The sequence below is a fragment of the Notothenia rossii genome (assembly GCF_949606895.1).
Source record: "Notothenia rossii genome assembly, chromosome: 11".
NCBI classification, from domain to species: domain Eukaryota; kingdom Metazoa; phylum Chordata; class Actinopteri; order Perciformes; family Nototheniidae; genus Notothenia; species Notothenia rossii.
Window position 1 is genome coordinate 16,652,945 of NC_136910.1, and position 23,865 is coordinate 16,676,809.

Here is a 23,865-nt window from a genome sequence, read left to right on the forward strand (position 1 = left end):
TGTCTAATTGTTATTAAATGAGAGTCTGATTGATGCGCTTATCATACTCATGGCACAGTGTTTAGCTTAATTTTGCATTTTCAAAATTAAAATAAGTCTCACCTGCTATACAGACTGCTGCGTTGCATCATACATTTCCTGCAAGCTGTGATTTGCCACCGTGCATCATTTCCTCTTGCTGTTTTTGACAAGTTTCATTAATCAAAACAAAAACGCCACACTTCAGAGAGCAATAAGCATGTAGGAGTTACACAGTTGGATGTAATGTGGCATCAACAGACATGTGTGAAACTTGTTTCTGCCACAGTTTGTCATCCGCATGTAAGCATTGAATACAAATTACTTTTGGGGCATTCTGCTAACCACTCTTTTCTGGTGTTAAAACTATAAATTAAAACTGTAGGTTCTCCAAGGTGTCAGGCTCCAGAGGCTTCAAGGAAGGAAAACATTTTCCCTTCTTTACAGTTCAATAAGGGATCAATATTTGATCCAGTTCTGTTTCTTGAGGTAAGAAGCATTCACAAAAAAATACTGTCTTGTTTTGTTTTTTTGTATTCTCCATTTCATATTCGACAGGAGATCAGAAATAGAAATTCAGCTAGGGTGAAATGTACCATCTCTTTTTTAATCCAATTGTTGCTCCCCTGTTGCCTGAAAGTTAAAGCATTTTTTTTTTTTATCTTTCTACTTTCCCTTTCAACACATCTATCTTTAGGCTTTAAATTCTATTTTATTTTTTGCACCAAAAACAATCTTTACTACGGCTGTGTTGAGGGAAAAAATGTTCTTGCACAACAACTAAATCCAAATAATAAACAGTTTCGAACTGACTTCCAAACTCTTTCTGGCTGAACTTTGAAAGAATGTTGTTGTAGATAAACTTCTATGAATAACATTCATATATTTTTTTAAAGGTACAGATCAGGGTTGACATTCAGCTAATCACAAGAGCTGTGCCCCTATGAATGGAAACTATTATCAGTTGACAACCTCTACTTGACCTCTCACAACTCTCTGTAGCTTTGGATACAATTCATCATTCCTTCCTTCCAAGAAATCAATTTTGCACTTTATTATACGCTGCCTTTATAATGTTGTGTGCCAAAAAAGACCAGAAGTTAAAATGTGTCCTTGCAAACAGCACTTTGGTTCAAGCCCCGGCCGCTCCCATGCAGTGTTTCATACAGGTTTAAACCCCCACTGCAGTCAGCATGTCGTTCAACCCAAATTGCTCCTGTGGTGATTGCTCACAGTATTGAGTATGTAAGTCGAACAAGTAACATGTAATGTAATGTAATGAAATGTCCTTGGGCAAAACACTGACCCCACATGTCTCCCAATGGTCATGCCAGACAATGTAAGGGCTTCATCTGAGAATTGTCTTCAAATATCATTGGACGATATTGAAAATACGTTGTTTTCCCATTGTCCTTTGGATTTTTGTCTTTATATCTGACAATCCATGAAAAATAATCAAGCAGTCCTTTTTTTATAAAGTTCAATCTCATGTTAATAACTGTAGTCTCGTATTTGGGACTGTTCATGTTGAGGGTTGATTTCTAAAGTTATTATTTCCCTCTCAAAATGATGACCGTATTAAGCCTTTGTGACCATCAGCAATGGCTACGATTATTGCTGCTCTGTTTGCTGCCCCCCTGCCATCTCTCTTCTATATCTCTACTACTTCACTTCTTGAATTTTTATGATAATATTATGTTAACAAAAACCATGAATGCTGTGAGCAAAAACGTTGTGCTACAATAATGTGCCATGACAGATTGTCTTGCAGAGTATCGAGCATAATTTGACAGTAAACTGGCATGGTGCACATTATATAGAAACTCTGCCCACTGACTACAGCCTGCGAGCCCAACAAATTAAACAAAAAAAATAAAAAATCCAACCATACTGTAGTACCCAGCCAGTAAGATTTCTGGCTTAAGAGTTTTTATGTGCCGTGATGTAAATGAAACCCTTGTTTTTCCACATAACCTTAACTAAGACTTTGTAATACAGCTTAGAATTTAGAGAATGTTTTTGTCCCTCGGTCTTCATAATGACTGCTCATTCAGCCCACTTTCTTCTTTTCAGCCTCCTCCTTTATGCTTTATCCATGTTCTTCCCATTCCATTGTGTGACCTGGGTACAGTGGCACAATATACTGCAGTCTGCTCACAAATAACACCTAAATTGAAGGCTTATTAATGAAAGATTACTTTGGCTCTGAATAGCCAACGCAGGATTTTATTCTGGGCACAAAAACCCAAACACAAACGGGACAAAACATTGACCACTGCAGGAGTATAAAAGACTACAGCAGAGCTATTATGCCAGTATTTAAATACACACCCTTGGCCAGAAGTTATGACCCCCTACTATTAAGTAAAAATGAACTTTTTTGTGAAGAAATATAAGGCTTTGAATACCCCAGCATTTAGTCCACTTCTGCTGAACTTGTAATCTTTCCTGCTGCTCCATTTTGGATCTCCACGTATAAATAGGTACGCAATGGAAGCAATCAGAGGGGGAAGGAAAGCAGGGGGTAAACCAACTATGATTACTGAGAAAGAACACAAATGTATGGCAGAAGGTAAGAAGGAGCTAATTGGCTTGCTGAGCAGTGAAACCAACCCCATCCATTCCCTTAGCTTTATTAAGACATGCCCTTCATTAGGTGAGCACAAAAAGGACACGGCAATGATCACATTCATCCCGGGGAGGTGGAGGGGAGGGGGGGGGGGGGTTGCTTATAGTCTGTGTATGTTTGCCTGTGTTGCAAGGGGACAGAGGGGGGTCTACTTGTTTATATGTATTGGCCTTTGTGCGAGCGCGAGGATGAGCAGAAAGCCACAAGCAGAGACAGGGAGGAGATGGATGAGGTGGGCGACGTGTGTACGCATGCAGCTCTATTTGTGCGGAGTATTTATCAAGATCACAGCGGCACTGTTCGTGTGCATGTGTAGGAAAGACATTCACTTGTGAGCGTACACCTGCTGGGTGCATTAATGCCGGCACGGCTTTACACCGAAACACAGACTAATGGAAGCAGGCACACATGAATGCACCCACAGACAATCAGCAAACACATATTACCTTTATTCAGCTGACGCTTTTAACTAAAGTGACTTACAATAAGTGCATTCAACGCAGCAAACATGAGCGGTAACTCTTTTATTTTATTCTATTCTGTCAACCTGCGCATCACTGGTGGTCTCATTGGGAATACAGATGGAAAGGAGCTTTTAGCTACAGTATATGCAGGTGCAATATATATATTGCTCCAGTTGAATAAACAATAGGATACATTAATGCATGGCATTTATCATGCATGGTGAATTTTCTCTCATTGTTACAACAGGCTTCAGGAAGACAGAAACAGGAGAGATGCCACATTGGCCGACATTGTCAGAAAGGAAACAATGTTAAAATAACTTTTATTTTGGCATCTTGACTACTATATGGCAATAGATATTAACATAGACTGACTAAAATTGCCCATTCTAGTGCACAAAAAGCCTTCTAACAAGCCTGTGAAGTGGAATTGTTTCCTGCCGTGCCCCACACTGAACAAGTGTTGAATTTGGAGAGATGTTGGATAATGACCTTTCCGACAGCCTACCTCAGCTATCAAATGCCTTGCATATTAATATGCACTAATCATCTTCACTAAGTGGCAATTTAGACAATTGTGCCCCCAGATTTTTTGAAACAAGTACTCCTTTGAAACTAATTCGAGCACAAATACAAAGTTTAACACAGATACATCTGGATATTTTGACTGCATGTGTTATCGCATGACACAATGTGGTGAGCTCTCTCTATAATAACTGAGTACAATTATTTAAGTAAAGTCAACTGATGATCCAACCATGTTATATGGGTTGGAAGTGCTTGATAAAGCACACTCCGTTTCATACAGTCAGGTACAAAAATACTTACAGCAGCGATGCATGTCACTGTAGCTCATTGTATAGAGTACCCTTGATTGAGTCCATAATAACGTTACACGCTGACTTATTTTTAGATGATTGGTCATTGTTGCATTTTCTATTGAGGGCCTTGTAACATATTAACTCACTCCTCATGCTGTTGTTTGTGTCGGTGTAGCCTTCAGGATGAAATACTCTTGATTTTACTTACTTTTCACAATCCTTATTGCTATGAGCAACGGATTAGATGCTGTTATGTACTTGTTTCCTGGTCTGTTATGATTTTTTTTGTCGTCCCTAGATTGTAAATCTTAGCCTTTTCTGTTATCAAACCTCAACAATTATTGCTGACTCATTAGGATTACATACAGTGTACATATGACTGAAAGATATAAAAAAACTGACATAAAATACAATAAAAAAATACAGTAATGTTTACCAGAAGACAACAAGGACCATGCTTTTTGTCAACATCATGCTTCATATAGACGTATTATTTGTATACTAGTGACTTTATACTAGTGACTTTGCGTTTCTTTCTACCTATCTTCCTTTTTTCTGTCTTTATTCTCTTACTTGCAAATAGTTTTTTTCTGGTTTTGGTCTAAAACGGGCAAGGCCTGTTTTGGTTCTTTGATAAAAAATGTAGGAGCAATTGTTGTGTCCACTCTGCCCATTGTCATTCTGCCAGTGCTGCAAGCCTGCTGCGTCCACCTGTAGAATCTCACTAAGTTTTCCTTCTCTAGGAATTATTCTCTGGCATCTCTCCAGATATCAGTGATATTTGCACTCAGTGTTGTATTTGCACACCGATAATACTGCGTTCACCATAATAATAAATCAGTCCCGCATGATTTGGCTGCCTCAAATGTAATGAACGTCAGCCAAGACGAGGCAGAAATGTGTTATTTTGTGGCTGACACATGAGCAACACTCTCACTCAGTTTATTCTCACATTGAACTATACACTTGGCTCGATAAACATTCGCACACATTGGGGGTTTATGCTGTTGAGTTTGGTTAACACCTCTTTATAACACCTGTGTGTGTGCATATGTATACGTGCTGCCCTGCACATATATATTTGAATTTGAATCGCTGCAGAGTAGACTCTTCCTCGGTCTGTGGTCTTTCCTGCAGTAACCTGCCCATACATTATTGAGAACCAGCGAACAATGTTCCACAGCGTTAATTTTTCAGCAGGCCAGGGGTGGACTGCAGAGACACACCATCCCATAGCCGTGGGATGGTCAGGTCACTGATGCGTACTGTCTCGCATAGTGTGCGTGTCGACATTGTGTTTGTTCATCTTTTTCCTCTGACTGCACTTATTTCCTCCTACAGTGGTATCAGAGCAGGAATCTAAAAGTTTTCCATAACACAATATCAAAAGATATTCCTTCCAAGCTGTAACCATTTAAAATTACCCAATTCTTCACTTTAATTGGTGTAGAAAATCTTCCCTGCATATCACTACATAAGATGTGAGTGTAAATATGTCCTGTTTTAGCATAAAAGGCCCTCATTGGAGCATAGCGAAGGTTTTCTGCAGGGATGGCTCATGCAGACATTTTAGCCTTACGATCCTGGTACATGAGATGCTTCTCAGCTTTATTGTGTTCCATAATACAGCAATTGATTTACCTCCATAAACGTAATAGCATAATATGCCCAGTGTACTGAGCACCACACACCAGCACTAAGGAGATTTCTCTTTCTGGATCTTTTGGGAAATTAAACTGAGCAAACACACGCACATCCCTAAATACACAAACATACTCCAACACACCCGTACACATATTTGCATGTGGAAGAAACAGACAATTACACTAAAGTAGCAGGAATGGGGAAGTGTGTATTGGCAGACATTCAGTCATATTTTCTTTCATTTCCCACCATAATCTTTCCCACACCTGTTTATTAAAACGTATTTTCTTTGTGCAGCTCCGTTTCATGGCATTAGCTGCTTAGTGTAGCTTTGCAAGTCATTATTGGAGGGGGGAAAAGGATTGCTGTGGGGTAAGTGATAAAGTAAGCATGCGAGCTGAGAGCTTAGCCTGTCGTGGTTAAAGGTTAGCTCCTAGATTTATGACTGCCGTCCCTCTTTGCCCATGCTGCATAAAGAGGCAGACACTTTTAATGTTTGAGATGCTCTGATTGATCGTGGCCAGACAGTGCTGTGTTATCCCTACACCGGAGGAGATGAAAACAGTAGAGGGGAAGAAAACATGAATTTTATCATATTTGAAACTTTGGGAATCTATCCCACATTGCTGTGTACACGGGGCACCCCATCTACCAAGATCAGTGGTGCACAACCTGTTCAATTCGTCAAATCTTCCAAAAAAGTAAACTGTATTTCAAGCACCTCATTGAAATACACAGGGAAAAAAAGATTAGCAAAATATCGTGGAGATAATAATCATATTTTGTTCCCAGGAAAAATAAAATCTTTATTTTTCTCTTGGGGCCCCTTATAAAATGTCGCCTGACCCTTCTGGGGAACATTCCCCAGAGTTTGGTAAACAACATCCTAGAATATACCAACACCATAGCAACATTAACATCTAGTGTTTGCTAGATGTCGATGTTTTACAGTCTTTAGTCTGGGCAGATCAAGTCTTAAACTAATAAAATAAGCAGATATAAATAAGAAATTAATAAATAATAATAACTAATGAAATTGTGGTCATCCTCTTCTGCCCATTTAGAGTCCTTCTCACGAACAGCACAGGGGTCTTTGGACCCACAGCGCTGGAAGACCAGAGTTGAGAGTAGTGGCTGCCAGCAGGGTCTCATGGGAAATACAGTTGCTGTAGGCGAAGAGGAGGAGGAGGAGGAGGAGTCACTGAGCCATGAATTGAACAAAAAGGGCCAACAATATAATACACTGGAGATGTGCCAAAAGCTGTGTGCTAGAAAGATGTGTGTGTTTGTGAAAATGTGTTAGAATGTATGGAGTGTTATGGCTATATGTGAACAGAGTAGGGAACAGCTGATTGGTTCGGTAAAATTGCGTCATGTGTTTGTAGACACGTGGCAGTGGAAATCAGCAGCTGGTCTTGAAGTGATTGTCTCCTTGGGATGAGAAAATATCAATCAGCACACACACACACACACACACACACACACACACACACACACACACACACACACACACACACACACACACACACACACACACACACACACACACACGCACACACACACATGCACACACACACACACACACACACACACACACACACACACACACACACACACACACACGTATGCCAAACCATCAAAGAAAGATGTACAGTATAGTGTGCTGACATAGCCTACATACACTGGCATATTTTGGAGCTCCTCCATTTCCCACCCTGCACACACACATACGCACACACACATTCACTCACTCAGCAAGAGGGCTAGACCGGTGTGCTAAATAAAGACAGACAGTGGAACAGATTTTCACACCCAGCAGGGCCATTAGCAGCTCAGTTAGACCACCAGCGAACTTCCATCCTCATCAGCATCACAATCACATACATCCAGACACCTGCCATCAAAGATGATACGCTGCGCAAATTGTCTGAAATACAGAAATCTGACATAGTCCCTAAACAAACAACAAACAACATTAATTCACATCCAGACAACCATTTAACATGCGTGATTAATATACAGTTGGCTGTGCCTTTCAACACCGCTTAGTACTTTTTGGGATATCCAAGTGTATAAAAAGACAAGCACCTGTGTTTGTCGCTTTGTGTGTGGCCCCCAGGCTGCACCTGAAATATGTAGGCTGTGTCCGGGAGCACTGGGCCCCTGGGGATCGAGCTAGGAGGGAGGTATGCTACTCATGGCTGCCAGCGCAACACCACAGCCTTCTGGGAACTGGAAAGTAGCTTGTGAGCGCTTCCACAGCCTGACTTATCTGTGAAAACTCAGCCGTGCGGTTTGCACTTGACTCATTAAAGCTGAGAAAACTTGTCACCTGTAAAGCCGGCAACCTCTCAGACATATTGAGCAGAGCCAAAGCATTGAAAATATGTGCTTTCATAAAAATGACAAGAGGGTATTTATCCGGCAATGGACCAGAGGCGTAACTGATTAAACTGGCAAGATTATTTCAAAACTTCTACCCACTATTTATTCTGCACTACTTTTAGTTCAATGTGTTTCTGATCGTTATGAAAGAAAATCCTCTGTGTAGGGTTGAACAGCATTTGTAAGTAATTGGTACATTCCTTTTAAATCCTTCATCTGAAAAGTTTCACACCAGGTAAAGAAATCATAGTTCAAATGATACAAGAGAAACATGATTGAATTTCAATAATTTCTTTGTGTTATATTTTATAAAATGTTTGTTAAACTTGTGTGCAGTATTCTTTTGTAAAGGAATATACAGTATATTTCCATTGTATGTATTTGACATTAAAGGCTGATGCTGGTAAGGATCAGTTTTAAGGGTTGTTTTCACCTTTTTAAGTATTTTGGAGGAAAATAGGAGAAATGTCCCTGAGTATGGCTCTTGTTACTTTAGAAATATATTCTCCAAGTTCTTCTCAATTATGAATTCCCACCTCAGGGCAGGCATTTGTACCTGGCACTGTTCTCATTAATGAGAGAGCTGATTTAATTGACTGTGCTGCAGACTGGGTTGTGAGCGTCCGTCTGACACACTAACCTGCACGCACATATGCACACACACAGACACACACACACTCAGTCGACCTAGGCCGTGCCCTAGGGAGCATCCTCTGGCATGAGCTGTGCTGTATGCAAATGAGGGGCCTCGCTCAGACAATAATTGCTTTGTATTGCATAGGAAACACACATCAGCATACAGTAGCTGTAGCTGGAGTTGGGTTGAGTTTGTGTTTGCATTCATTGGAAGTGAATAATACATCTTTGGTGATTGAGGATGGTGGTGACATAAGTTATTCACATTATACACTGCATCTGTCTTATTGTGTGATATAGGCTATAATTACAAATAATTTGGGACAAACTTACTTAAAAAAACCCAGATCATTACAGTATTGTTAAAGTATCCATTTTCACAACATATTATTTAATTTCAGTTACAGTTAAATATGTTGTAGTGCTGGCAAGTTTGATTAATGTATAGCTATTAGCTAGTGATGCTAACGTGATTTATCTGTGTGGGTTAATTGTGCGTCGATCTGTTGGTAATGCCTCGGGATCCACAAGGGGGAACTCGGCGCTCCTCTACCTCACTCAACAAGTGAAAGCTGGAGCTTCACGTCACTATTTTTCGCCTCATAAAAGGTATTTACCTTTCGCAAAACACCGTAGAGTTGTAAGCACAAGTTGTTAATGTTTTCCAACTTAATTGTTTTTCACTTTGAGAGAAGAGGGGCAAATTTGTTACTCATTGTTTGTGAGTGGCTAAAGTTGGACCATGTAAACTAGCTTAATCTGGTGTCAATAGACACAAGGGTGTAATTGTTGTTAGCATCAAGCTAGCTTCTAGCACACCTATCTTTGCTTTAGGGTGTATATATATATATAGGGCTGCTCGATTATGGCAAAAATCATAATCACTATTATTTTTGGTCAATAATTGATATCAGGATTATTAAATACGATTATTCATTGACTTTGGAAACATCCATTTGTTGAACTTTAAAACAATACAAATAATAATTTGAACCGTCTCATTTGAACTGTTGATTACCCTGAACGTATAATTCAACCGAAAAACCAATACAAAAATAAACGATACATTTATATTCACATTTAAATAAATAATATCAAAATAATAAATACCAATAAAAAAGATCAACAAATATTTTGGAGCGCACTCCCACAAGCTACTAAACATATATAAATATGATAAATAAAAATAAATTAGACTCAAATAAATTAGATCAAATATGTTGCAGTGCACTGTCACAACCTAGCAAAGCAAAATAATCGTTTTTTTCGATTATGTTGTTTACGTAATTGTGGCAGGCCAAAATCGTAATTGCGATTAAAATACGATTAATTGCACAGCCCTAGTACAGTATAGGCTAAAATAGGTGACTTCAAGATTTCTGAGATAATTGGGGATTCTTTAGTCACTTTGGGGCAATATTGCAATATTTAAACACACATTTGACATACCCTTATTAAACGTATAGCGTTGCTTTAGGTTCTACAATGGCTCAGGGAAATATATGGTCACTCATTGGTCTGATGTTTGCTAGACAGGTAAAGTACTGTGGCTGTTTTGCTTAAAATAGTTTTGGGCTGCAGCTTCAAATGAGTTGTTGCAAGCAACAAACCAAAAACAATAGCTGCTGGCTGTATAACCAAAACAATGAGCAGAGTTTAAAACACTCCATAGAAGTTGCATAGTACTGTTTTAGTGTTAACATTTTGAGTTTAACAAAAAATATAGATCCATTGTTCATATAAAACAATTTACCATTGCTACTACTACTACTACTACTTTAATAGTAGTAGCAGTGTTTTTTTTTTTTTTTAAACCTGTTTTGCTTCAAAATCTAGGCTTTTAGCAAACAAACAATTTGTTTTTTAATGGAGCAATAGTAATTTACCTTCAATGAAAATGATCATAAATTGCATTAGCTGCGTCCCCACATGAGTTGTTCTCCTGCTGCGTGAGCTGATTCCTCAGATAGATATCACTGGTGAGCGCTTATTTGCTTCCTGTTGGGAAGGAGTATTGTAGATACACATCAATGATCAATGTTTTCTTTGGCCTCACACCTTCCTGTTGATAATCAAGTATCTGTGTATGGGTATAGTACGGTACGCATGCTAGTGTTTTTTTTAGCATACCCCTTTCTCCCTCTCTTCCCCTGCCTCTCATTTGCCTCCCCCCTCATTCTCTTTTATCTCCCCATCGTAGATAAAAGCACATCGCCAGGGAATAATTAGTCTCGGCCATCTCAAATCACTATTGCACATCTCAATCTTCCCTCATTTTTGCAGTCTATCTTCCTCTGTGCCAGGCATAGTATTAACCCACACTGCTTTGAGAGATGCCAAGGCACTCCAACTCTTAAGCTTCCTCTGAGTCTGTTTTACATTTTATCTGTAGTTTGAATCTATTAAGTCCCCTGTATGCTATGCTCCTCTCACAATTCACTTTCACTTTGTTTTGTTCTTCAATCACTTAACCTAAGTTTTTCCTTTCCTTTTGGTTCATTCCATATTCAATCTTTGCACTAACATAGACTTGTTCACATCACAGTGTGACTTTCTGATTAGCCGTGTCTGTGTTTTGGCTCAGCCTCTTAAGCTTCTCCCGCAATGTGGAGGCTTTCTCCTTGTTTGACTATAGCGAAAGGAATCAGATTTACACAGAGCAGTGCAATCAGGATGGCAAGGGGCACAATTTCAAACTGAAATGCTCAATAGTAATGTGAGTTGAATCAGATGGATCAATACTGTGTGGTGCTTTATTAAGTCTCCTCTGTCTTCTTCTATTTGTTATAAATATGTATTCATGCCCAGCCTCTGGGTTAGCACAGCGCTCAGAAGTCAGATGCACCAACGTACTGTTCATAAATATGCAACAAGAAGGTGCTGGAATGTATGAATATTCATTATTGGTTTATACAGATATGTCGTGCACTTTTGAACCGCAAACAAATACTGTTTCTATGCTTTTAATTTCTCTTGATGTTCCTCCTAATTCACCATTGTGTGTGTAGCTTTATATCATTGGGTTTCTCAACACACTGTAACTTAAAAAAAATCCACAAAGAGAGACAAGTTATGAAGGTGCACACAAATAAAACTCCCAAATATTTCTGAAATAAATTCTGCCTTTACAAGGTTATCATTTTTAAAGTTTATTATTTGTTTTGGGGGCTCTGGTTTGTGTTGCTCTTTAATAGCATAAACCTATTTGCAGTGGAGAAAGAAATACTCACATCTTATTCCAAGGGAAATAAAAGTATTGATACCGCAGTGGAATTACTCTGTTCCAAGTCAAATGCATGCATTTCAAATGTTACTAAGTATAAGTATTAGCAACAAAATGTACTAAAAGTACAAAAAGTAAAAATACTCATTCTGCACAATGGCTCATTTTGGAATAATATAAAGTAAAGTATTATCAGCAGATTGTACTTCAAGGTTCAAAAGTTAAAGTATTCTTTATGCAGAAATTATCTTTTCAAAATATTACATTATTATAGTTATTATACTATTCAGTGTTCTTCAATAATACGTAAGAGCATTTTATTATTGGAGTTTGTCAATGTAGATACATTACTGCATTTTACCATATCAGTATATCATGTGCTTTATATGTACAAAGCAAATGTGAGTGTTGAATAAATGTGAGGGAGTAAAAAGTACACTATTTGCCTCTGAATGTATTGTTGGAGCGTGTCCAACATTAAAATACAAATACTTTAAAAGTGGAATAGTGTTAACAACCACTACTACTCCATCTTCAAATGACACCATAATGAACAGAAAAACCAAGTAGGCTTTACCCTGTTGTCTACCTCCGTGATAAGATACCTCACACTGTACTGGTAGTGTGATTACAAAAATATGTTGTCATCAAATTAGTCGTATACATCGAGAAGTCTCAGTTGAGCGAAAATGAAAAGCTTGTAAATCATCTTTTCCCTCTCACTCTTTTCTACCTTCATTCGTTATATCCCCGCTCATTATTCCTCCTATCAGTCTACCACCGGTGGAAGAACAAAATATCAGCACTATAGATCATTCTGACAGTTTAATTTCAATGCCTGATTATCAGTCAATTTGATAATTATATTATCCAACCATCCAATTAATGTGTTCTATATTTACAATGATCATCAAGTAAGCTCTCCATTCTCGCATCATTTATCAACGGTGAAAAAACCGCGAGGGACTTTGACAGGCTGCGTGTGAGGCTGTTTGATTGAGATATAAAAGTCATTGTGTGTGTGTTGCCATGTTCAGCATGTGCATCACCCTGTGGAGAAGTTCTCGCTGGTCTTCCTCAATCCGTTCCTTCACACTCAACAGAGCGTGCGGAAGAAACACAGAAAGAGCGAAACGGAGTGGAGGCGAACGAATGATGAAAGGATTTCATGCCTCCTCCTCGGCTTTGCTCCTCTCCTGTCTGCTCCGTCTAGCTGGGAGGAAAGTAGTGCCCCGTGCCAATGAGTTACTGACACACACACACACACACACACACAGAGCAAGGAGACACGGGAGCAATCTTTCTCTACTTGATGCCTCCGCTTCCACCTCCTTGTTAGCCATCTATGACACTCTCCCAAGTCAACATCCCCCAACAACACTGCCTCGCATACTCCAAATAAAACACGTCCAGGAAGGGTTTTCCATCTGGAGTTTGGCAGCTTCCTGTTTACATATCAGTGATGAGATAATTCAGCAGAGTTTGCTTTGTCTTAGGTGATATCCCAGCATCTGACCATCTACAATCTGTTACAGTCAGATAGCTGTAAGCATCAACAAACCCTCTTTGTGCCAGTTTTTTCCTTCACATGCGTTTCAGTAGTTTGACAACTCCGTGTTTGCTCCTCATCTACTAGGCCTACCTCATCAGGATGAAAGATGAGTTCAGAGTTATCCCTCTTATCTTCTCGCTCTTTTGTCCTGTCATTCTTTACTCTGTTTTTATTCACACATTTGTGCCTCTGGCTTCATGGATGTGTGTGGGATTTAAGAGTCTGTGTTCTTTATTCGGATGCTTTTGAGGTAGCTTCAAAAGCAACACTTCAATGGCAAACTCTGCTCTATATTTACAGATGACGTGCCTCCCTACTTCAAGACGGAGCCGGTGCGCAGCCAGCTCCATCTGGAACGCAACAGGCTGGTTCTGACCTGTATGGCTGAGGGAAGCTGGCCACTGGAGTTCAAATGGATCCACAACAACACCGAGCTGACCCGCTTCTCCCTGGAGTACAGGTGAGGACAATATGATAACTTCTATTGAAAGATTGAGAGAGCTATATGTTTGACGGATTTGGCCTCATTTTATGTGGCTCGCAAGAGCTTGCAAATAATATAATATACAATACAATTGGTGTAATTGTTGAATATTTGCTTTCAATCATTTGCCCTAGACTAGTTATTTATGAGGTTATTACCAGAACTGATAATAATCCAAGGCAGAGCCAATAATACATTATTTAATATATATTATATATTTATATATGTGTATTTATATGGTCTTAAAGTTAGAACTAGCCCTTTGAATGCAACCATAATGCTAATGTGGCCCGTGATGACATTTAGTTTGACAGAAAACATGCAATTTCTCCAAAAACTACCATAATTGCAGCAGTCTTACAAAGTGAACTGACAGTACACATAATTGTTAATTTTGAGTAAGTATGGTATTTACTTTTTAGATATTTTAGACTTAACTTGCTAACATCTTAGCCAAGCCACAGTATATGAGTCACTGCATTATGGCTATTATTAGGGCCAATTTACAGAGGAAATACAGTAAGTCTCTCATACATGTGTGGCAAGTTGTAGATTCAAACTACCGTAGTCATAACCCTGTAGATAAAACTAACTAGGGTAGGTGGATGCAGCTAATCTCAGCTAATGCAATTACCCCAAGGTCTCTTAAAGTATGCTATAATTACAAATATATACTTTATAAATGTCATGTTAATAATTCAGAACCAAAGAAATGAGGACAATAACAACACAAGAACATTTAAATAATATATGTAACGTATAAAACTATAATCTGTTGTACAAGGTTATTAGTTGAAATGGACACATTGTGTTTGTAGCTCTGTGCTTCCAGATTGTTCTAAAGTAAAACATGTGCATGTTTTAGGTATTGTGTGACATGATTGGTTTAAAATTGAATATTCTGCCAATAAAAGAAAAACTTAAATGAGGGTTTACTAAGGGCCCAATCCCCTTCTGCTCCTGTAGGGCAGTTTAGTATCACAGATATTTGTAGTTTAATTTCCGAATACCCTTATTAAATATTGAAAAAAGGAATAGCGTGCCTGTTCTCTATTTCCCTCTCTGCCTCTTCCTTCCCCCTCGTGGCTCATTGTGACCTCCATCACTCTCTAGAGAGGTGGCGCACGGAGCGAAATGTGTGAATGAGGGTTAGGGCAGGAGATAAACTGTCTTTAATGGTAACTGTAAGATCTGGAATGTGGCAAGCCTTTCTTCTCACACAGTGCAGAGTGTGTGTGTTGCCTACAGACTGCAGTGTGAACGAAGCACTATAGAGGATTGAAGGAAAGCTTGCTGACACAAACTTTTAGCTGGACATGTGACTGTTTGTGCGAAAACAGCAGAGGGTGAGCGTCCTACATCAGCCCTATTGATGGAGCTGGGCCTTCCTCCTGACAGTCTCTGTAGAAAGATAAGACCAGAGTAGGAACAGCGTGGTAGGGAGGGCAGCAGTGACAGCAGCTGCAACAATTGATTACAATGGACTGTACTTGAGAATTAAACTGTCTGTGGGAGCCTCAGGGCCCCCTTGACTGTGTTGTTATTGGGTAAGTGATTGAGTGGTAGAATGGGTGATTAAACAAACAGTCAGGCACAAAGCTGCACACCATTCTGCATGTGTGAGTGTGTGTGTGTGTGTGTGTGTGTGTGTGTGTGTGTGTGTGTGTGTGTGTGTGTGTGTGTGTGTGTGTGTGTGTGTGTGTGTGTGTGTGTGTGTGTGTGTGTGTGTGTGTGTGTGTGTGTGTGTGTGTGTGTGTGTGTGTGTGTATACTGTAGAAAAGCATGGTTGAAGGTGGGGTAGGTAATTTTGGAGAAACCAGCTCGAGTCTGCTAGAATTTGAAAATACACAGCTGAAAAAAAATCTGCCACTTCCTTACAGAGCCCCTCCTCCAACACACACGAACGCGCACGTGACCAATGAGGGCACGAGATAAGTTTGTGCACAGATGGAAGGCTGACAGGCAGGTAGGCCATCCAGTTATTTTAGCCGGCCCGGCTAAAATGATTGGTCGTGCTTTTTACAGTACTACGACTTCCACAGATGATATTTCTGTATGGATTCTTTTTCAAAGCACTTAAGATATTCATCGTTATCGGGATGTTAAGAGCATTCCATGGAATATAACAACAACTGTATCTCGAGCCGGTTTCTCAAACTTAACTACCCCACCTTTAAGACAAGGGGAAATGGACAATTATCCCAAATAGTGGCTTATTTTCACCACAGGGTGCTCAGCCATGATGAGAAGTTAGCTGCTAAAACAGTGATGAAGAAGATAGCCACAAAATATAACATGTTCCCCAACAAACAGAGAATTCTGCATCTGCATAGAATACATTTATACAGCCAGTTGTGATAATGCATCACCTGACAGGTAGGCCTGTCACGATAATTAATTGTGTTGGACGATATATTTTTCTGGAAATTATTGCGATAAAAGATAATATTGTCGGCACTGTTTTAAGACCATTTTAGACATAATGATAATATATAATAATAATTCAAGTAATTTCAAACATAACTTTTTATTGAACATTCAACATTGCAAATGAAATGTGAAATAATATTAAAATATATAAATTATATATAATAAATAAAACAAATTAATTAAATTATAATAAATTAATTAAATCACACACAACCAAAACAATAAATTAAATAGAGTCAGGCTGGAAAACAGATCTCTCTCTCTCTCTCTCTCTCTCTCTCTCTCTCTCTCTCTCTCTCTCTCTCTCTCTCTCTCTATATATATCTATATATATATATATATATATATATATATATATATATATATATAAATAAATAAATAAATAAATAAATAAATAAATATGAGCACACATTATCTCACAAGCGAAAAAAACCTCCTTAAAACAACAGTCAAGTGTACAGTCCACTGTCAAAGACCCAGATGTCTCAACAGGCCATATCCAAATCTGTTTTTCTAAGTTTTCGAGCAAGGAACACCAACATGTTTGCATTGTCGGGCGGGGGCTCTCCATCTCCAGCGGCCGTGTTTGCTCCCAGCTGGGAAAACGGAATGGGGTGGTTGTGTTTTAGGTGGTTTAAAAGGCTTGGTATTGCCTGCTTTTGTCGCTACCTTTTTGAAACCAATGCGACACACCGCCCGGCTCATTCAAGTCCGTAGGTTCGCCTCGTTGATTTGGTTTGAATCCAAAATACTGCCACACCGGAGAATCGAGATGTGTAGTTAGGTTTTGTAACCAATTCCATTTCACTTTAAATTCCCCGCGAGTAAGTCACACGTTGTCTGCCGCTTGTCGCTATATTATTAATTTGGCTGCTACGCTGCTGCACGTGCACGCGGAGTGTCCTGACCTGGCTGTGTGTCAGCCCCGCCCCTCACAGCGCGCCTGGCAGCCACAGCGCTCCAGGCTAAAATGCTGGTTACATCTTTATGTAAACGGCAATTTATCGAGCTCGGAAAAGTTATCGAGTCCATTTTTATTTATCGTACGATAAGTCAATTTATCGATTATTGCGACAGGCCTACTGACAGGTTGAGTATGTTAAAATCACTCTGCAATGTATCAAAGCAACGTCCTGTTTCAATAGGAAATCCATTAAACAAATCAGTAAAGATGCAAGATGTATTTGTGTGCATATCGTATTCCTTTATAGCCTTTGCGTGTGGGTGCAAGAGTACTGTCGCCGTGGGTATGCATCCCCTCATTCCTGAAGTCGACCTTTCTCTGTGCCAGGAGAGTATTTGAGAAGAGCATACCCCCATATTAATGAGGTTATGATAGAGGTCCCCAGTGCTGAGGGCTGGTTTAAATATTGACACCATGCGACTTGACCTTGTGTCCTCTGGCAACCGATCAATACTGCAAGGTGGGTGTGTGGGAGCATTGCTATGCAACATTAAGGTGGGAGTGTGTGTGTGTGTGTGTGTGTGTGTGTGTGTGTGTGTGTGTGTGTGTGTGTGTGTGTGTGTGTGTGTGTGTGTGTGTGTGTGTGTGTGTGTGTGTGTGTGTGTGTGTGTGTGTGTGTGTGTGTGTGTGTGTGTGTGTGTGTGTGTGTGTGTGTGTGTGTGTGTGTGTGTGTGTGTGTGTGTGTGTGTGTGCTAAGAGGTAAAGGAGTGGCACAGTTTTAGTGATCACTTAAGAGTAATATCACCTATATAGTTTCCTAATGCAAACCAGCCACACACATATACATTCATAGCATTTGGCCAGCGTTCTGCTTTTTAATAATGTAAAAGGTTTATTTGCTAATTAAAATTTAACTCAATTAAGATTGAAGATTACATCCAATACAATTAAGCCTTTTTGAACCCATCAGCCAGTAAATCATCCCGCTTACAATGATTTACAGCTCAATTGGGCAATACTGCAAATACACAACAAAGCACAACATGCCCATAATCCTCAGGGGCGTTTACCTGGCATGCCACCAATCTTGATGCAGCCAATTAACCTAGAAACTTAATTAAGAGAGTTAATTATTAAACAAACCTCATGAGTAATTTTTGTTTGTCAATCGGTTGTTGGCTGGGTTGGTGGAGTGCGGCCTCCTAAGCCCTGTAGGAATAATCAACCTTTATCCAATGTTCATATTGTATTGTAATGAGACGGACAGACTGGAGGAAAAAAACAAAATATCTTAAGGGATTTAGTAAAAGCACAATTTAATCAACCGTCACAGACAGAAGTAAATGAAATGATGAAGACATGACAGTTCCAGCATCACAAGTTTATTTATCTATTGACTTTTCATCTCCAAGGTACATCCTGTCCCTTGTCCCTGTCAATTTTATGAGTATAGAAAATGAGTTTCCCTTGCAATCAAATCACAACTAAAAGATGGCTTTCTTTGTTCGCTTATCACAATCGCTAAAGAAAAAAAAACACAGAAAATGAGATCATAGAAAATGAAAAATGAGTTTTGACGGCTAGCTTAATGTGTCACTTTTGTCACTCCAGTAATGACTAGTCTCTGCAAAATGTGACAAGGTGTTCCAAAATAGTAGTACATTTGTATCGTGCACAAAAACACGCTGTTTTTAGAGATGTATAGATGAAGTTGCACTTCGTGTATTGCCTGAAAATCCCTAATGTCACAATTCCCGCCTCTCTTCACACTGTTGATCTGTCTTTCATCCTTCCTCTTTGTTCATCTTGTGTGCCTCGGTTTATTCCACTCGTACGTGCACTACCTGACACCGAGCACCCCTCGGTTTTTTTCACATATATAATTTCATGGTGGCTTTGAACAAATTAACGACAGTTCAGTGCAATATTAGTACATGTCTGGGGAAAGACACCTCAAAGACACCAACAAAAAGGGGATGAAGGAAAATCAAAAGGGAAAGCAGCAGAAAATGAGAACATGTTTCATTTGTGTTTGTGCAAAAGGATATCTGTTCTTCGACCCCACAAACCAACACAAATCTGGAAGATGTGCTACACATGTACTTTAAAAACACTCATATACAACCATGTTTTAATGAAAGGTTGTTCTGATTTGTTTTCAGTTTTCTGGCTTTAAACTTGAACAATAACTTAAAAAACCGCGACTTTCACGCTGATTTTGGCTTCCATAAACAGCAATTTGTCACGAAGAATTCACAAAGAGCAGAGCTTCACGACGACACAAATTGGAAACTGCTAAAACGTTTTCCTTTTTGAAGCTTAAAGCACACACTCAAAGGCGTGCATGCATGGAGAATGAAAACAGTGAAAACAAATAAAGAATCGGTATAAGACCTTGAGATTCAAATTTGCCCTTTTGTCACTTTATTTTTTCCATCTTCTTAGATGTTGGCATCATTCAGCACGTCTCGTAAATCGGTGCCTTTCTCTGCCTGCTTTGGTTGCTGGCCACCTCGAAACGGAAAGTCAAGTTCAATTGAAACTAATTCATTTGAACACTCTCTTTCTACCTTTAACCCCTCCCATTTTTAGAATGGTAAGTGAGTGGGACTGGCAATTAAAAGGGGTAGATACAAAGTCGTGTATGGAGGACTTGGAGGTAGTGTACATCATAAGAAAGCTTGGAACCTGAAGATGCAGCTCAGCCTTCTATGTGAAGTTATTTCAGTCATGAATCAGAAATAAAAACAAATTAATTAAGTTGTTAAAATAAATTGTAATACCATTTTAAGGGCTGAGACCATTATGATCGAAAATATGTTTTTGCCATTCCCATGCTCAATTATATCTCATAAGTTGTTGCACACATTTTCGGGTTGAAACCTTTTGTTACACAGATTTGGTGCTAAATTTGACCAGTTATGCAGCTTATATAGTTGTAAACATAAACAGTCTAAATCCTAATCCATTTCCTGTTAATGTGAATGACATCAGCTGACAGGAAGTTGTCATGGACCCAAGCTGGGGAACTCCATCGAAACAATGTGAGATAACAGACTTGTCAATCAGGGTATTTGATACGATGAATAGTCTTCTTATTTTGTCACTTTGAGACTTCTAATGGGATCAGTTGTACACTTCTAAGGAGATAAAAGTAGTAGTATTAGTAACATCGAATAACAGGCTGAGCTGGGGTCTGTTCCTGAACCCCATGATGTCGGTGAGGGGCGGGACTCGGACAAAGCCAGCCGGGCAGCATCTCTCTCCCGATGGCCTTAATGGATTCCCCTCTCTAACTAAAAACATCCATTTTCTGTCTCCTTGGCCCTCCTCCACAGCCCCCAGATACAATAGATTTTTTTCTTCTTTTACCTTTCTCCTTCCCCCTTGTGCAGTCGCTAACTTCTTATTTTCTCTAGCTGAGTAGAAGACGTCTGAAAATGTGAGAGCAAGAGAGAAAACACAGACAGCGTTCCTTTAATTGCAGTGTTTTCTTTTTTTCTATGAGTGTGTGTGTGTTAATGAGTTTCAGTTGCAGTGTTAGCTAGTACCACTGCTTACTAATTTGTGATCCACGGCCAGTGTTATGAAGCCTTCCTGTATAAGCACATCTTATTACATAAAAACAGCCAGACTGAGTGTTCCACCGCTCAAAACAAAATGTTTCTCTGAATCCTCAAAGACCTCTCACCAGCAAAAACTGTGTGTTTTTCTCTTAGGATAATTATACCCATAACAGCGTTAATACAGTATGGCATGGTCTTGCATAATGTTGTAGCTACAGTTTGAGTTGTTGTGATAGAAGTATGCTGGTGCTGTTCCCAAACGTTTAGTGCTGACCTACATTTAAAGTGCCGGCAGGGCTGCTGGTGTTTGCAGGCTCCTCTCTGATCTATACAGACCCACATCATCTTTAAAAAAGTGTTGCTGCTGGTATCGTACTGTACAGTGATTGTGCTACAACACGTCTCACAGAAACAATGCAGAAGTACTGCAATAAAAAACCCAACGTGAACACACCAGACATCACATCAGGATGAATGTAGAATTTAACGAGGAGGTCTTAGACGAAGGTTTAAAGATTATACATAACGTGTTTAATCAATGTCAGTCTAGGGCTTTTTACAATTTAAAAGACATGATCAAGCAAGGGTGACTATAACTAAAAGAGAGAGAGTCGTCTTTCAACCAGAGGGTTGCAGGTTCAACATGTTGATGTATCCCCGGGCAAGATACTTAACTTTAAATTGCTCCAAATGGTCAATGGTGTATGAATGTGTATGAATGTAAGTTTACAAGAGCCAGTGGCACTGCGCTGAATGAATGAGGTGTCAAAGGGTGAATGACTTGTAGTATGTAAAGCGCTTTATAAGCAATAATAATAATAATAATAATGCATTTTATTTATATAGCGCTTTTCACAACTCAAAGACGCTTTACAATATGAGGGAGGGTAGACAAACAAGGACAGGCAAACAAGTAAGTATAGTAAAATAAAAAGGCAGTCAAGAGGAAGTTGATTGAGAGGGGGGGGGCTTATTGTTGAAAAGACAATAGAGTTGAAAAGATGTGTTTTGAGGCGGGACTGAAAGACTGTGAGGGACTCAGAGTCACGGAGATCTTGGGGGAGGGAATTCCAGAGCCGAGGAGCTGCCACTGAGAAGGCTCTGTGCCCACAGCTGCAGAGTGTGGATGTGGGAATGGATAGGAGTGCGGCTGCGGTGGATCTGAGGGACCGTGGGGGTTGATAAGGAGTGAGAAGGTTTGTGAGATAAGGGGGGGCCAAATGGTGGAGTGCTTTGTAGGTGAGGACCAAAATGTTGTAGTTCATGCGATGGGAGACAGGAAGCCAGTGGAGTTCTTTGAGGACTGGGCTTATGTGATGCCAGGATTTGGTATGCGTGAGGAGACGTGCAGCTGCATTTTGAACCCGTTGGAGTCTGTTGAGGGATGTAGTGCTGATGCCGTAAAGAAGTGAGTTGCAGTAGTCAAGGCGGGAGGAAATGAAGGCATGGATTAGTCGTTCGGCTGCGGGGCGGGTGAGAGAGGGTAGGATTTTTGCAATATTGCGGAGGTGGAAAAATGAGGTTTTGACTGTTTGACGGATTTGGTGCTGAGGTAGATCTGAGTGTCATCAGCAGAGCAGTGGAAGTCCAGGTTGAAGTGGCGGAGTATCTGACCAAGGGGCAGGATGTAAATGATGAAGAGGAGGGGGCCAAGGACTGTACCAAGTACCAAGTACCAAGTACAGTCCATTTACTGTCCATTTAACATCAACTGCAATATTGACGTTTAAAAAGTGTTATCCACTCATGGAAATACCGTCAAGGTCTTCCTAAGCTAAAAACCAGCCTCCAGCTTGAAACTTCTCTTATGGGCTCTCACACTGCTGGGTGCGCACCCTACAGCCGCAGCCTGTGAATTCTTTCTGTGTTAATATTTGCCTGGATGACCATGATTAGTCTTTGGCGGAGGACTTTCTCCACAGTGCTGGCTTTGTTGGGGCTGCATTTTCTCTTTGGTGGGCTACAAACGACCGTAATAGGTTGGCTTGAAAAAGCTTTGTTGAAGGTAGTGTGGACCTCAGGGCCTCCAGGCAGACAAAAGAGACAGACTTCATGGCGCAACTGTCCTAAGTGAAAAGGGTCAGTAGCAATGTTGGCAACCCACCTGACCCATCTCAAAACACATTAATTCAACTAATACCTTAATGATTGAATTGTTAAAAAGGTTTATTTAGCCCCTTCCTTTTACTCTTAAAGTGTACCAGATTGATGCTTTTAACTAAAATGAAGCATACAAAATGTAGGATGAATTTTCCTGTAGTTTTTAACACCAGTACGTTCCTACCAACTGCGCCACACACCACTGTAAACTCTGCAGCCTTCATCTAGGCCAGGGGTCTGCAACCTTTTTGACCAAAAGAGCCATTTTGCTCCTTTTTCCCCAACAATGTTTTGTCTGGAAAAACATATTTCATAGCTTGATAGCTAATAAAGTTGTTTTTATTGTTATATCAGACAAAAACTACAGTTTTTTTGCATTTATTAATTTTTGTATGTATTTATTGTCAAAGCATTTAATATATTCATTGCTATCGGGACGTTAAGAGCATTCCATGGAATATAACAAAAAGTGTTTTCTGAAATAAATTACATACCCCATTGAATTATGACTGAAGATCGTCAGCTGTCTTCCTCTCCCGTGTTGTTCCTCAATACGTAAAGGCTGCAGCACCGTTGACAACTTCTCTCCACATATCAAACATACCGGTAAACCAGCATCGTTTGCTGTGAAAGCATACAACTCTGTCCACACAGAATTAAATCCTGTGTTCCTCCGGTACTTTTCTTTGATTTATCCATAGTTTGCTCATCGAGCCGGGGGTCCCCGCGCGAGTGCCTCCAAGAAAAGGCGCTCGCGCGGGACCGTAGCAGGATGTGACGCATATTAGTTGACCTAATTAAAACCGTTTTGTTTTTTATTTATGTGTCACGGTATCACCTCAACGAAACATTTTCAACCATGCAACAAAATATAAATAGTCCTACAAATACTTTTATTTTATCTCCTTCTTATTTTTTTCTAAGCTCATGGGCCGCGGGTTGCCGACCCCTGATCTAGGCAGATGCATGGATTCTTTACTCATCAAATATTTCTTATCCAGCAGTCATG

General features: G+C 39.8%; 1 protein-coding gene across 9 annotated transcripts in view; it reads left to right on the forward strand.

Moving 5' to 3' along the window:
- sdk2b (sidekick cell adhesion molecule 2b) overlaps window positions 1–23,865 on the forward strand; it is a 273,381-nt gene that overhangs the window by 167,511 nt on the left and 82,005 nt on the right. For 8 of the 9 annotated variants that reach the window (XM_079657186.1, XM_079657190.1, XM_079657188.1 and 5 more), the window contains exon 2: window positions 13,673–13,832. In XM_079657186.1, coding sequence (XP_079513312.1) covers window positions 13,673–13,832 — 160 coding nt within the window. Of the gene's footprint in view, window positions 1–9,124; window positions 9,207–13,672; window positions 13,833–23,865 lie in introns of those variants that run through there. The other variant, XM_079657195.1, reaches the window with a different exon arrangement.